This window comes from Mustela nigripes, chromosome 13, assembly GCF_022355385.1.
Source record: "Mustela nigripes isolate SB6536 chromosome 13, MUSNIG.SB6536, whole genome shotgun sequence".
Taxonomy (NCBI): domain Eukaryota; kingdom Metazoa; phylum Chordata; class Mammalia; order Carnivora; family Mustelidae; genus Mustela; species Mustela nigripes.
The window spans coordinates 106,191,225-106,207,875 of NC_081569.1; the positions used below are offsets into that span (position 1 = coordinate 106,191,225).

The window sequence follows — 16,651 nt, forward strand, 5'->3', positions numbered from 1 at the left end:
TAGCGGAAAAGCTTTCAGTTTTTCTCCATTGAGAATGATATTTGCGGTGGGTTTTTCATAGATGGCTTCTATAATGTGTATTACTATCTTTTAGTGAAAGTTTTTCAACAAGGTCAAAATTAAAAATAATTCATACTCCTTTAACTCCTTTAACTTTTCCTTACAAATCCATTAACAAACCTAGATTCAGTGAACCTCCATCTTCTTTTTAAAAAGGTCAGAAGCAAAGTAGGTATCAATTTCCTATATATAGACACAGTTACCCTATATTTTGAAGGAAGTAGCATCTATTTTGTTCTTCTTATTAAAATGATTTTACATTATTTGGAGACTTATACCTATGAATGGTGAATGTACCTTCTTTAACACAATTTACAAAAAGTCCATAAAATCAGGTGTTCAATATTTTTTCTCATAATTTGGAAATGACTTTGATGGGTTCTCAAACAGTCAATGAAAGCCATTTTGGTAGAGGACAATAAAAATGTATTCGAGAAAAATATCATGCACCATCATCTTAAGGGCTAAACTAGTTCTAACTTAGTTTTATAAAGATTAAAACCATAAATATTCAAAATTAAATTATTTAAACAATTTACTGTCTTGTTCTCTTTTTTGACAACACTGTTGTAGCCCTTTTAGTGCCTTTAAATTCCTGTTATTAAGCTGTGTCTTGTTTTTAATTAATCTTTTTTCAACTTCCAAAGAAAATTAAACTATTCCGTAAAACTCATAACTAAATACGCTCTGTACCTAAAACACATATTGGCTCCAAAGGTAATCAGAGGTAAATAGATTTTCCTAAGTCTTTCTCTATATTTAGGCTCTTTAGAAATAGCACTTCTAAGACTGTCAACTAACATAGCATTATACTTATACATTAATACATATATTAGAAACATATTACAAAATATATACCTGGTTTAAATAATTTACTTCTATTTCCACTTCATCTACTTCTTTTTTCAATTCAGATGAACTTTTGGAATAATCACTGGCATGTTTAAGAATATCTTGTGTCTTAAATCTCATGTTAGCCCTTTTATGTTAAGGAACTATGTTATGCAAGTAAATTTTACATTTATAATATATGTACCATACCAGAAATAGTTAATACTATGTAACATTATTTATGTATGTTCCATATTGGCAATAAGCAATATTAATAACAGTATCTGAAAATAGAGGTAAAACTAATATAATCATTTGGCAAACTGACAAAGATAACTTATTGCTTACCTATGTTATATATTGAGCTTAAAACTCTTCCCGAAAAATATTTGTTAGAATTTTTCCTTTTACTTAAATATTTCACATGGTGGTTGTTTTGTTTTTATTTTTTTTTACCCATGTTCATCATGTCTTCTGGCATGACTAATAATACATAATCAATTCAGTTCCAAATTTAACTTCTGTGTTTCCATTATTTATTTATTCCAAAGTCAACATTTAAAAATCCAACTGGGGCACCTGGGTGGCTCAGTCAGTTGGGTGTCTGAGTGTTGATTTTGGCTCAGGTCATGGTCTAAGGGCCATAGGATCAAGCCCCACAGTAGGGCTCTGAGCTCAGCAGAGTGTCTCTCCCTCTAACCCTCCTCTCTCAAGAATAACTAAATCTTTTTAAAATATTAATTGATTGATTGATTAAATAAAAATCCATCCAATTTCCCTTTTCTTACTCTGTTAAGTTTCATCAGTGTAGCTGCCAGACTCAGAAGACAGCTAGATCTTCCACCTGGGCTTCATGCTTAAACAAGATTTATGCCCAATTTCAAGAATTTCTCAGCTGTTAACAGACATCCTGCATAGTTATTAACTATTACAATTTCCTAAGTTACTCCACAAATCATTTAGGAGAACTTAAAAATTAATGGAATAGTGGCAGTGAACATGAACCCTAGAGAAAATCTGTCGAGTTAAGGCAGAGTAAGAAATACTCTGCCTTAAAACATAAAATTTCAGATGAATATTACTTATAATGCTATATTGTCATAAAAAGTATCAATTAAAATTTTCAGATACTAATCTTAATCTTCAGTTTAAATCCTAATCTTCAGTTTTCCCTATCTCCATCACCTCTTCTTGTTTCTCACATAATCTTATTTCTCATCCCTTCCTACATCAAACTTCCTAAACTTCTGCTATGCCTCGTGCATCAACCAACCTCTGCCTCTTCCTATTGAGAAGTCACAACACAGGCAGGCAGCAAATAAACAACTAAAAACAGTATAAGCTAAAACCTAAACATGAAGAGAGCAAGCAACAAAGGAGTTAAAAGGATGATTTAGAATGAAGCAGAATGAAGCGAGGTAGAATGCAGGGATAAAGAAGACTTAGTACAAGCAGTGGAGTTATAATCTATAGGAAAGCACATGAAAGGTTGTAGAGGTTGGAAGAGGATTAAAGTTCTAAGTTCATCATCAGGGAAGATCTCCTGGACAAACAGATGAGACTTAGACCAATTAAGAATTACTTAATCATCTAATAAAATGCCACTGTATTAGAATTATTTATGTGTCTATCTTCCCTACTAAACTGTGAGCTCCTTACAAAAAGCTCTGTAACTTCTCAAGGGCTGCCTGGCACAAGGTAGGTACCAAATCAATCTCTAATAGATGAGTAGATAATTGTGACTCACCTCCTCACCACATTCCTAACCTAAGAAGTAATAATCAACAGATTTAACTGGAACTCTTTCTTTGCTAAGACAGAGAAAGATGACTTTTTCATTGGTTTGGTTGCTAAGATAAACCACTTAAAGCCAGACATATATACCATTTTATTCTCATTAAAATTGCTTGCTTCTCATCACATGCACATATATGAAAACCAATCCCAGATGACCTTTAAAGTAACTTCTAATTTTTTTAATTAAACAAAAAAAAACCCAAATCCATTTGATTCTTACCAGTAAAAGATAATAACAATTAAAATATAGAAATAATACTTATCTAATAAAAATTCTAGGTAAAAATACTTTGTGGATACATATGCAATGTCCATTTAGTAAGTGATGGAAAAGGAGCAGGCACTGAAAAACAAAATCATATTTTAGTCTGATTCATTGTTCTTTTCATGTCCGAGATGCTGTTATTTAAACATATGATAAAAATATTGATACCTAGAAATTCCATAAAGATAGTTTCATTTATTTTTAGTTGTTCAGTACATGCCAATACTCTATTTTGAATTTCTTCATGTTCTCTTTTCTTCTTATAATACTCTTGTGAAAGTGGTGTTTCTGAGTATTTTAACTGATACTGCTTCAAAACATCTTTATACTGACATATATAACCATGGTACATTTTTCTGTTAAAATTAAAAGAAATGATGACAATACAACAAGAACATATCTAAAAACTGTCTAAGTGTCACCTGTTAAAGTCTAAAAAGTTAAGCATAAAAGACAAGTCAAATGCCAACTTATCCATGTTTCCCTCAATACTCTTTACCTTTCAAATTTTCCTTAAACTTCATTCCACTTTTCAACTCTCTACTTTTTCTCTCCTCTACTTGAGTTATTCCTTGCCCCCCTTCAATTTTACTCCCACCATTCCAAAGGAACTGCCCTCCTCCCAGAAAAGAAAAGAAACTGCCCTTCTCAAGGTCACCAATGATCTACTTGTCTAACTCTGTGATGCTTTTATTTCTCTTCTTAGTTAATACTGCAGAACCTACTTTTTATAAAAAGTTTTTATTTATCCCAGTTAGTTAACATACAGTGTTATACTAGATTCAGGTGTACAATATATGTCATTCATCACTCAGTGCTCCTTACAAGTGGACTCCTTAATCCTCATTACGTACTTAACCTATCTCCCCAGCTATTTTCCCTTCTGGTAGCCATCAGTTTTTTCTCTATAGTTAAAGTCTGTTTCTTGGTTTGCCTCCCTCTCTCTTTTTTCCCCTCTTTGTTAGTTTGTTTCTTCAGTTCCACATATAAGTGAAATCATGTGGTATTTATATTTTTCTGATTTTCTTTGCTTAGCATAATACTCTCTAGCTCCATCCATGTCATTGCAAATGGCAAAATTTCTTTCTTTTTTATGGCTGAGAAATATTCCATTGTATATAGGTACCACATCTTTATCTTCCATCTGTTGATGGATACTTGGGCTGTTTCCATAATTTGGTTGTTGTAGAAAATGCTGCTATAAATACTGGGGTACATGTATCCCTTTAATTTAGTATTTTTGTATTCTTTGAGTAAATACCTAGTAGTTTAATTGCTGGATCATAGGGGAGTTCTATTTTTCACTTTCTGAGGAACCTCTATACCATTTTCAAGAGTAGCTGCACCAGGTTACATTTCCACCAACAGTGCAGAGGGTTCCCCTTTCTTCCCAACCTTGCCAACCCCTGCTGTTTCTTGTGTTGTTGGTATTTGGAACTTCATCAAAATAAAAAGCTTCTGCACAATGAAGGAAACAACAAAAGTAAAAGGCAACTTATGGAATGGGAGAAGATACTTGCAAATCAGACATATCTGATAAAGGGTTAGTATCCAAAATATATAAAGAACTTGCAAAACTGAACATCCAAAAATCAACAGTCCAATTAAAAATGGGTAGAACACGTGAATAGACATTTTTCCTAAGAACATACACAGAGGGCCACCAGATACATGAAAAGATGCTCAACATCACTCATCATCAGGGAAACACAAATCAAAACTAAAATGAAAACCTCATTTTTCCAATGACTTCCTGATCTCTATCCTCCCTGAGGTTTTTGGTTTCTACCCTCCCCAGTTCAGCTACCTCTGTAACTATGCTTTTTAAACTTTCAATTCTCTAAGCTGACATTTTAATAGGAAGTCATGCTTTATGTGTTAGAGCTCTGGGTTCACAGCCATTCTTATATACACCTTAACTATTTATGAAGAAAATTTCAGCACTGTTTGGAAGAGCTCCTCCAGTCCAATGCAGGTAGAGGTGGATGGTCACCAATTTGGACACAAGTCTTAAGTGGACAGTTAATTCTTACAAGAGGATATTAACCCTTTTCATTTTACTTTTTTAAACCAATGGGCCAAATTCAACCTTATACCTGTTTTTGTATGGCCTGTGAGCTATTGAAAAAATAAAAAATAATACTATCTCATGACACATTAAAATTATATGAAATTCAAGCTATAACATCCACAAAGTTTTATTAGAACACAGCAATTCATTTACATAGCATCTAAAGCTGTTCTTGAATTTACAACAGCAGGGCTGAATATCAGCAGAGACTGTATAACATATAAAGCCTAAAATATTTACTATTTGGCCTTTCATAATAATAAAAAAATCTGCCTATACTAATCTACAGCAATGAAAATGTTCAATCCAGGTTCTTTACAGGAAATATATTCCTAGATCCTGTTTTTACCCAATTCTTATCATCTACTTAGCATCAAGAAATAATATTCATTGAAAATCTTCTAAAAATACATAGTCCTTATGCCCCTCAAAATTCTGTAAACTTTCTAAATCAAGACACTATATGGGGAAATTTATTTAAAGACACTATACTGATTATCTCATCTTAGGAGCTGAGAAAACAAGAACAGTTTTTATAATGTATACTGAGGAAAAAAAATTAAGGATAACAGTATTGTACTGGTCAGCAGATCTGAATCTTCTGAATGTTTTAATTTGTTTGATATACTAAACTCTGTCCCCTTTCATCAAGTAAAACATTTGAGCCCAAAACAAACTCTTATTCCTTTTAATATACATTTGCTAATTAGTCTCTCACTTTTGGGGGAAATGGTGCAGGGAAGAGGGAAATATCTATTAGAAAACTGAGTCTGAGTCACCAGTTTCAGATGAAATAAGCATATCACATTTACCCTATTCCTGTTATATATTCATGCCCACTCTTCTTATATACTCCATACAGGAACTTTAGCAAAGACCAGCATAGCCTGACTATCTCACCTGTTGCCAACAATACTTAATGTCTAGAATGGAAGATTAGGAGAAACAAGAAGCTGGTACCTCGGTTTCCTTCAGTACACATGATACCAGCAAATGGAGTCTTTTTTCTTCTATACATGTCTGATATTGAGTCATCAGTTCAACCAACCTATGTGGTTTTGTTTTTTAAGAAAAACCTGTTTCCACTTTAATACCTTTAGCTACCTAAGAGAAGTCATCCATAACAAACACTATTAGAGAGGTACATATTTAAACTGCTTTGTTTTAGCCCCTCATAGAAGCATTTTAATAATGTTTTACAACCTTGACTTGCATTGAGAGATGTTCTAAGGAGAAGTTATATGTACGTATGAATGTATGTATGGGGTTTATTTGGGGAGGCCACTGAAGAAGGTAACTGACTACCATGCTGCGTAAGTCCCTTTTCATGAAAACTCAGGGCAGAAATTTCTCTCAAATCTCATTACCAGAAAAAACCTCTGTTATCCTAAACAGCTGAGCTGGGCTCCTTCCCTCCTTCCTTCCTTTTTTTAAGAGAGGATGGAAGAAAGTAATCTGAACTGGGTTATGAGGTCCCCCACGTTAGGGTACGTCACCTCACCTCATCCACTGAACTAACTCACTTTGCTGCCTGTGAGTCTGTTCCAAGCTTCAGCTAAGGAGGCATCTGCCAGAACCTTCCCAAGAGCAGTGCCCATTCTCCCCTCAGTGCAAGGCCCTTTACTCTGGGAACTCAACTCCCCAAAACTCAGGAAGGACCCAGTTAGGGCCACTTTTGAACAACTGAATTGTTTTTTAAATGAATACTCTGAATCTCAAACTGATCACATTTCTACAACGCCTTGACTACTACTAGGAATTCTAATCTTACCTATATTTAACAACTGTGCAAGACCATATAATATGAATTTCTATCCTAATCAAAGGCTTCATCTTCCTATATTATCCTTATATCCCTATAGCCTTGATTTTTATATTTAGTTTTCTTTTAACACTATGGTATTATACAAATTTCAAATCCTTTTCGTTAAAGCAAGGTCTAAAAATGACAAAGTAACAGTATCTTTTACCAATTCCATTCTCTGCCTAATACTAAGATGATAGCATATGCTAGCTTTCTCCTTTTTGCACTATACATTTCCCTGGGCAATCATCTATTTCTACGATTTCAAATGCCATAGAAGTCCAAATCTATTACTCTGGTCCCTACCTTCTCCTCTTAAGATCCATCTTTAAATATAGAGCACTACAGTCTAGATTTTCTATATGTTTTTAAAAATATTTATTTATTTATTTAACGGGGGGGGGGAGAGAGAGAGAAAATTCAAGCAGGGGGAGTGAAGAAGAAGCAGACTTCCTGCTGAGCAGGGAACCCGAAGCAGGGCTCAATGACCCTGGGATCATGACCTGAGCCAAAGGCAGATGCTTAACGAGTGAGCCACTCAGGCACCCATGTATGTGTGTTTTCAATTTTTAAAATACAAAAATTGGAGTGATGTCAGTAAGATGACAGAATAAAATATCCCTCATGTGTACTGCCCCAACAAAAATAACAATTTAGCATCCAACCAAGGACAAAAGTGTGTTTATGGGATCTCTGGGATCCAGGTAGAAGTCTGTGAAATCCTAGTATAGTCCAAGCCTGAGGAGAGTCATTTTGAGAAGGCAGGCTCACATCCTGGTGGGTAACTTATTAACTGTGGTCCTGGCTACAGACCTATAAACAGTTCAGTACTCACTGAGAACTCTGCTACAGCCCTATTTGGCTTTGGGTCTGTTACTAGCACCATACATCCAAGGACCCAGAAGGAGTCATACCCACCCAAGTATTAGGTAATAGGCATACATACCCTGGTCCAGCTATAGACTCTGAAGTGACCCTGAACCAGCTCCAGTCCTTATGTCTGCAATCCAGGAGCCCCTGGAGATTAGTCTGCCAAACTCATTCAGACTACAGATTCTGAAAGGGCCCTGTAACCGGGCTCTAGCCCATCCCAGCCACAGTCACCAAAGAGTCCTGCTCACACAGGGACCCAAGCAGGACATACTTACGTCTGTACCCCCTGAAGATCCTGAAAAGACCTTATCCTTGGTTCCAACCCGCTCACAGCCACAGTTTTTCAACAGTATTAAGGGTCTAGTTCCCAGTGGGAGACTCTCTTATCTGCACCCTACTAGATTCTAAAGACCCATATACTTGGTTCTAGGTCTCTCACAGCCAAAAGCCATCAGCAGAACTGCCAGCCTTGGAACCCCAAAATAGGTACTCCTATATGTACCCCCAAGAGATCCTAAAAGGGCCCTATACTTGGCTCCAGTCCCTCCAACTACAGTCAAGGAGTACTCCAGCCTAGGAACTGGTCGAAGATATGTCTATTTGTGCCTTCAGAGCCAGGACTACAGAATGTATGACTGTGGAACCTGAACATGTAACCTGAAACATCTCAGAGGCTCAGTTCCAGTCCTTCCTGGCCATAGTCTAGGGCCAGTCCTGACCACCCACAGATCCATTTAGTGACTAGGCAGGCTCTACCAGGTTGCTAAGTGGGAGCCACACCAGTCCACATACTTGGTAATAAACCTGCTGACTGAAGACCAACTACAGAACCTGAAGCAGACCTTTGTCCCAGCACTATCTAACTGAATGAAGTACTAGAAGCATTCTCAAGCACCCAGAGACCAGAAGGATTGTACCTACCTGAACCCTTCATAACAAGCACAACCACCACAGATCCCAATGTGGACAAAGACAGCCTCAAAAACAACTTTGACCCATCATGACTGCAATTCTAGAGGTAAACCCATCAGTCTAAGAAACCAATAGGAAAAGGTCTTTACCTGCCAAAACCAATCTATAAAGACTGAAAGTGATGTTTGTTCATTTAAGTGCAAAGATATTAATGAAAGCTATACAGATCACAAAGAACCAGGCAAATATGAAACCACCAAAAGAAAGTAATAAAGCTATAACAACTAAGGAATAGAAGAATAGAGATCTACTATTTGCCTTTCAAAGAATTCAAATAATCATTTTCAAGAAATTCAATAAACTGCAAGAGAACCCAGACAACTAATCTGGGTTGTTTCAGGAAATAAAATCAGGAAAACAATGGATGAACAAAATGAGAAGTTTAATAAAGAAATAAAAACCATAAAAAAGAACCAAACAAAAATCCTAGGGGTAGCCGGGTGGCTCAGTCAGTTAACTGTCTGCCTTCAGCTCAGGTCATGATCCTGGGATTGAGCCCTGCATCGGGTTCCCTGCTTGGCAGGGTGTCCGCTTCTCCATCTCCATCTGCCTCCTACCCTCACTCCTGCTTGCTCTCTCTTGCTTGCTCTACTCTCTCTCAAAAAAAAAAAATCGAAAAAAAAAAAAAAAAAAGAAAGAAAGAAAGAAAAGAAATCCTAGAGCTGAAAAATACAATGACAGAAAGCATCAGCAAGAGACTTGATCATACAAAAGAAAGAATTCACAAATCTGAAATAGGTTCATTTGAAAGTTAGAGGAACAAAAAAATAGAATGAAAAAAGCCTACATGAATCATAAAACACTGTCAAGCAAACAAATATTTGCATCATGGGAGTCCCATGGCAGAAAGTTTGTTTAAAGAAATAATAGTTGAAAACTTACTAAATCATGGGAAAGAGTTAGACATCCAAGTATAGGAAACTCAAAGGACCCAAAGCAAGATCAACTCAAAGAAGATTATTCTAAGGTATATTATAATCAAAACATTAAAAGTCAAAGACAAAGAGAGAATTTTGAAAGCATCAAGAGAAAAATATGTCTTCACACAAGGGAACCCCTATAACATTCATAGCAGATTTCTCTGCAGAAACCTTGTGGGCCGGGAGAGAATGAGATCATATTTTCAAAATGCTAAAACAAAAAACTGCAAATCAAGAATAGTACACCCAGCATAACTGTCCTTCAGAAATGAAAGAGAGATACAGACATTTCTAGACAGACATATGCTAAGGGAATTCATCATCCTTTGAGGAGCTTTACAGGAAATTTTAAAAGGAATTTTTCAAGTTGAAATGAAATGACACTAAGTAGCCAGAGGAAAACATATGAAACTGTAAAATTCACTGGCAAAGGTAAACATATAATCAAATTCAGAATACCATAATAATGTATTAACAATTTGTAAATCACTTTTATCTTTAGTATAAAAGTTTAAAAACAGTAATATTAACAAATAGATACAGCTACAATAACTTGTTAATGGATACACAGTATAAAAGATGTAAAGTGGGGCACCTGGCTAGCTCAGTCAGTGAAGCATCTGATCTTGATCTTGGGATCTTGGGATCATGAGTTTAAGCCCCATGTTGAGGGTAAAGATTAGTTTAAAAAATGTATTAAACAAATAAAGGGAACTTTAAGATAAATAAATAAAGCATACACCTATATAATGTCCACCCTTTAAAAAAAAAGATGTAAAGTATGACATAAATAACATAAAAATGTAGAGTTTTTATATGCAATTGCAGGTACATTATATCAGCTTAAAATAGTGTTATATTTATAAATGTTTTACGTTAACACCTCATGGTAACCACAGGGAAAAAATACTTATAGTAGATACACAAAAGATAAAGAGAAAGGAACTATGAAAAACAAATCACAAAGGAAGACAAGAGAGGAATACAGAACAAATGAATTTTAAAAACACTCAGAAAACAATTAAATGACAACAGAAGTCCTTGTTTATCAATAATTATTTTAGGGATACCTAGATGGGTCAATTGGTTGAGTGCCCAACTCTTGATTTCATCTCAGGTCATGATTTCAGGGTGGTGGGATCAAGTCCCACATTGGGCTCCATGCTCAGCATGGAGCCTGCCAAAGATTTTCTCCCTCTCCCTCTGCCCATCTACTATCATGCTCACACTCTATCTCTCTCTTGAAAATAAATAAACGCATCTTCTAAAAAAAACTAATCATTTTCAACATAAATAGGCTAAATTCAAACAATACAGAGCTCAATGAATTTAAAAAACAGGAAGCACTTATTTGTGGAGCATAACAAGGGGAGATGGAGAGGAGAAGGGAGTTGTGGGGAATTGGAAGGGGAGGTGAACCATGAGAGACTATGGACTCTGAAAAACAATCTGAGAGTTTTGAAGGGGTGGGGAGGTGGGAGGTCGGGGTACCAGTGGTGGGTATTATAGAGGGCATGGATTGCATAGAGTACTGGGTGTGGTGCAAAAAATAATGAATACTGTTATGCTGAAAATAAATAAAAAATAAATTAAAAAAAAAAACAGGAAGCAAAAATATGCCACCTACAAGAAACTTACTTTAGCTTTAAGGACACACAGAGGCTGAAAGTAAAGGGATGGAAAAAGATATTACAAATGATAACCAAAAGAGAGAAAAAGGGGTTATACTTATGCCAGACAATATAGATGTTCAGTCAAAATCAGTCAGAAAACACAAAGAAAAAAGCAAAGTCTCTATACATTGATAAAAAAGATCAACTCATCAAGAAGATAAAATAATTGCAAGTATATGTGCAACCAACACTAAACCACCTGAATATTTAAAGCAAATATTAACATAACTGAAGAGAGAAAGCAATACTGGTAGAGGACTCAAATACCTCAATTTCAACATTGGAAAGATCATCCAGAAAGAAATTAACAAGGAAACAACATGCCTAATAACACTGTAGACGAAATGGAACTAACAGCCTTATACAGAACATTCAGTCTAACATTCCATCTAACAAACCTGAATATACATTCTTCTTAAACAAATGGAATACTCTCCAGTAGAGAGATCATATCTTGAGCCACAAAGCCACCTTAATAAGCTTAAGAAGACTGAAATTATATCAAGGGTATTTTCTGGCCATAGTGATATGGAACTAGAAATTAACAGCAGGAAGAAAATGAAAAATTCACAAATATGTGAAAATTAATCAATACACTACTGAACAACACTGGGTCAAAGAAGAAATCAGAAGTATCTTAAGACAAATGAAAATGAAAATACAATATACCAAAACCTAAGGAAGTGATGCAGCAAAAGTTCTGAAAGGGAAATTTATAGCAATAAATGCTTATATTAGGAAAATGTAAATAAACTAACTTTACACATCAAGAATTAGAACAATCTAAGGAAGAACAATCTAAGCCTAAACCTGGCAGAAGGAAGCAAACAAGAAAGATTAGAGCAGAAATAAAATGGAGAAGAGGAAGACAATGGAAAAAAATCAGTGAAACAAAGAGTTGATTTTTTGAAAAGATTAAAATGTTTTGCAAACCCTCAGCTAACCCAACCAAGAAAAAAAGAGAGAGGACCTCAAATAAGCAAAATTGTAAATGAAAGGAGATATTATACCATAGAAATACAAAGGATCATAAGAGGCTACCATGAACAATTACAAGGCAAACAATAAGATAACCCAGAAGAAATGAATTGAATTTCTAGAAACATGCAACCTACCAAGACTCAATCATGAAGAAACAGAAAAACTGCACAGATCAATTATTAGTAAGGAGACTGAAGTTGTAACCAAAACTTCCCAACAAAGAAAAATCCAGGACCAGATGGTTTCACTGATGAATTGTACCAAACAGCTGAAGAATTAATACCAATACTTCTCAAACTCTTCTGAAGAGAAGAGAAGTCAACACCCTCCAACTCATTTTAAGAACATTACACTGATACCAAGCCAGATGAGAACACTACAAGAAAAGAAAACTACAGGCCAATATACCTGAGGAATATAGACAGAAAAATTCTCAACAAAACATTAGCAAACCAAACTCAACACACATTAAAAGGATCATACACAATGACCAAGGGGCAATCCATGGGTTGCAAGAATGGGCTCAACATGCACAAGTCAATAAACATGTTATTCCACATTAATAGAATAAAGGATACAAATCATAAGAGACAGGGGTGCCAGGGTGGCTCAGCTGGTTAAGCGACTGCCTTTGGCTTAGGTCATGACCCTGGAGTCCCAGGATTGAGTCCCACATCACATCTCCTGCTTGACAGGGAGTCTGCTTCTCCCTCTGACTCTCCCTCTTCTCATGCTCTCTCTCTCAAATAAATAAATAAAATCTTAAAAAAAAAAAAGAAAATACAATTCACTCAATAGATGCAGATAAAGCATCTGGCAAAACTCAACACCTACGTTCATGATAAAAACTCTCAACAAATTGAGTATAGAAGGAACATACTTCAACATAATAAAGGCCATCTATGACAAGTCCATCACTAACATCACAGTCGATGGTGAAGAGCTAAATGCTTTTCCTTCAAAATCAGCAATAAGACAAGGATGCCACTCTCACCACTCCTAATCAATGTAGTACTGGAAATTCTAGCTAGAGAAATTAGGCAAGAAAAGGAAATAAAGTCATCCAAACAGGAAAGGAAGAAGTAAAATGGTCTGTTTGCAAAATGACATGATCTTATCTACAAAAAACTCTAAAACTCCACACAAAAACTGTTAGAACTAATCAACAAATTCACTGAAATTTTGCACTACAAAATCAACATACAAAAATCAGTTGCATCTCTATATATTAATAATAAGCTATGTGAAAAAGAAATAAAACAATTTCATTAACAATAACATCAAAGACAATAAAATACTTAGGAATAAATTAAACCAAGGAGGTAAAAGGTCTGTCCACTGAATACTATAAGACATTGATTAAATAAACTGAAGGAGACACAAATAAATGGAAAGATATCCTGTGCTCATGTATCAGAAGAATTGTTATAATGTCCATACTACCCAGAGACATCTTTGGATTCAATGCAATCCCTATCAAAATTCCAGAATCATTTTTCCCAGAAATAGAAAAAACAACACTAAAATTTGTATGCAACTTCAAAGGCCCCCAAAGAGCCAAAGCAATCTTAAGAAAGAACAAAGCTGGAAGCATCACACTCCCTGATTTCAAACTATGCTACAAAGATATAGCAATCAAGATACTATGATACAGGCATGAAAACAGACACACAGACCAATGGAACAGAATCAAGAACTCACAAATAAACCATGTATATACAGTCAACTAATATCTGGAAAAGGAGGGGGCACATGGGTAACTCAGGTTAAGCCTCTCCCTTTGGCTTAGGTCATGATATCAGGATCTTGGAATCAAGCCCTTCATGGGGCTTCCTGCTCAGCAGGAGTCTGCTTCTCCCTCTCACTTTCCCTCTGGGCTCTCCCCATCTCTATCAAATAAATAAATAAAATCTTTTAAAAGATAGTTGGAAAAGGAGCCAAGAATACTCAATGCAGAAAAGATAGTCTCTTCAATAAGTGGTATTGGGAAAACTGGATATCCACATGTAAAAGAATAAAACTGGACCACTACCTTACAATACTCAGAAAAATTAACTCAAAATGGACTAAATGCTTAAAATACAATGCCTGAAACCATAAAGCTCCTAGGAGAAAACAGGGGAAGAGCTCCTTGATACTGGTCTTTGCAACAATTTTTTTGGTTACAATACCCAAATCACAAGCAAGAAATGCAAAACTAAATTAGTGAGGCCACGCTGAACTAAAAAAGCTTCTGCACAGAAAAAAAAAAAAAAAAAGAAAAGAAAAAAAAATCAACAAAATGAAGAGGCATTCTGTAGAATGGAAGAAACTATCTGCAAACCATATATCCAATAATGTGTTAATATGCGAAGTATATAAGGAATTCAATACAACTGAATAGCAAAAAGTCTAATAATTCATGTTAAAAACAGGCAGAGGGTGTGAACATATTTCTAAAAACATACAAATGACCAAAAAGTTCATGAAAAGATGCTCAACATCACTAATCATCAGGGAAATGCAAATCAAAACCACAGAGATATCACCTAACATCTGTCAGGATAGCTAATATTGAAAAGATAAGACATAACAATTATTGGTAAGAATGTGGAGAAAAAGCAACCTTTGAGCACTACTGGTGGGAGCATAAATTGGTACAACCACTGTGGAAAACAGTATGGAAGTTCCTCAAAAAATTAAAAATAGAAGTACCATATAATCCAGTAATTCCACTATGGGATATTTATCCAAAGAAAACAAAAATATTAATTCAAAAATATACATGCACCCCTGTGTGTACAGCTGAATAGTTTACAATGGCCAAGATATACTTGCAACGCAAGAGTCCATATACAGAGGAATGGATAAAAGAGTGAGATACACACACACACACACATATGTGTGCAATGGAATACTACTCACTCATAAGAAAGAATGAGGTCCTGCCATTTGTGACAACATGGATAAATCTAAGGGGTACTAAAGGGACTGGAATAAGTCAGAGAGGGAAAGGGAAATAAGTGTTTTCACTTAGACATGCAATCTAGGAAAAAACCCACAAAAAATACAGACTCTTAAATATAGAGACCAACTTAGTGGTTGCCGGGGTAGGGGTGCAGTGAGGGTGGGGAATACAAGAAAGAGATTAAGAGGATCAAACATCCAGTTATAAAATAAGTGAGGGGATGCCTGAGTGGCTTGGTTGGTTGAGTGTCCAACTCTTGGTTTTGGCTCAGGTCATGATCTCCTTGGTTGGGGGATCAAGCCCCACATTGGCCTCCAAGCTTAGTGGGAAATCTGTTTGAGATTCTCTCTTTCCCTCTCCCTCTGCTTGCTCATGCGCGCTCTCTCTCTCTAAATACATTTTTTTTTTAAATTGTCAGAGGAATGGATATATTTTTTAAATCATTATGTGCCATATATATACGCACGTGTGTGTGTGTGCGCACCATTATGTTATATACCAGAAAATAATATAACATTGTGCATCAATTATTATTCAGTAATAATTTTTTTAAATAGGTATATAGGGGTAGCTGCCTGGGCCACTCAGGGTCATGAGTTTGAGTCTCACATTGGGCACTGAGTTACAACCCTTTAAAAAATAATTTTTTAAAAATGTGACATATATATATGCAATGGAATATTATTTAGTCATAAAAAAAGAATTGTTGCCATTTACGACACCATGGATGGACCTTGAGTATCATGCTGAGTAAATAAGAGAAAAACAAATACAGTGTAATCTTATATGTAAAAAAAGTCCAATCACAGAAACAGAAAATAGAACAGTTGTTGCTAGGGGCCAGGAGTGGAGGAAATAGGGAGATGCTGCCCAAAGGATATAAACTTCCAGTTATAAGGTGAATAAGTTCTGGGGATTTAATATACAGTATATTAAATATAACAATAGTGTATTATATACTTAAAAGTTGCTAAGAGAGTAAATCTTAAATGTTCTTACTACAAAAAAAAAGTACTTATACAGGATGACAGATGTGCTACCTTCCTAAACTTATTGTGGTAAACACTTAAAATTATATACATATATCAAACCATCACGTTTGTAGACCTCAAACTTAAGCAATGTTATATGTCCGTTATATCTCAATAAAGCTGGGAGAAGAAGTAGTAAAAAAATAAAACTAAAGTATAAAAAAGATAACATAAAATACAAAAAAATATAGAAAATTATGCTCTTGTCTAATTACGTTAAAAATAGAAACATTTCCGGGGCGCCTGGGTGGCTCAGTGGGTTAAAGCCTCTGCCTTCAGCTCAGGTCATGATCCCAGGGTCCTGGGATTGAGCCCCACATCGAGCTCTCTGCTCAGCAGGGAGCCTGCTTCCTCCTCTCTCTCTGCCTGTCTCTCTGCCTACTTGTGATCTCTCTCTGTCAAATAAATAAATAAAATCTTTAAAAA

General features: G+C 35.5%; 1 protein-coding gene across 1 annotated transcript in view; it reads right to left on the reverse strand.

The window, feature by feature from the left end:
* The window catches only part of C13H14orf39 (chromosome 13 C14orf39 homolog), a 57,151-nt gene that overhangs the window by 34,317 nt on the left and 6,183 nt on the right, over positions 1-16,651 (reverse strand). Inside the window, exons 5-7 of the mRNA XM_059371295.1 lie at positions 3,122-3,309; positions 2,989-3,031; positions 919-1,039 (exon numbers count right to left, since the gene is read on the reverse strand). Coding sequence (XP_059227278.1) covers positions 919-1,039; positions 2,989-3,031; positions 3,122-3,309 — 352 coding nt within the window. The remainder of the gene's footprint in view (positions 1-918; positions 1,040-2,988; positions 3,032-3,121; positions 3,310-16,651) is intronic.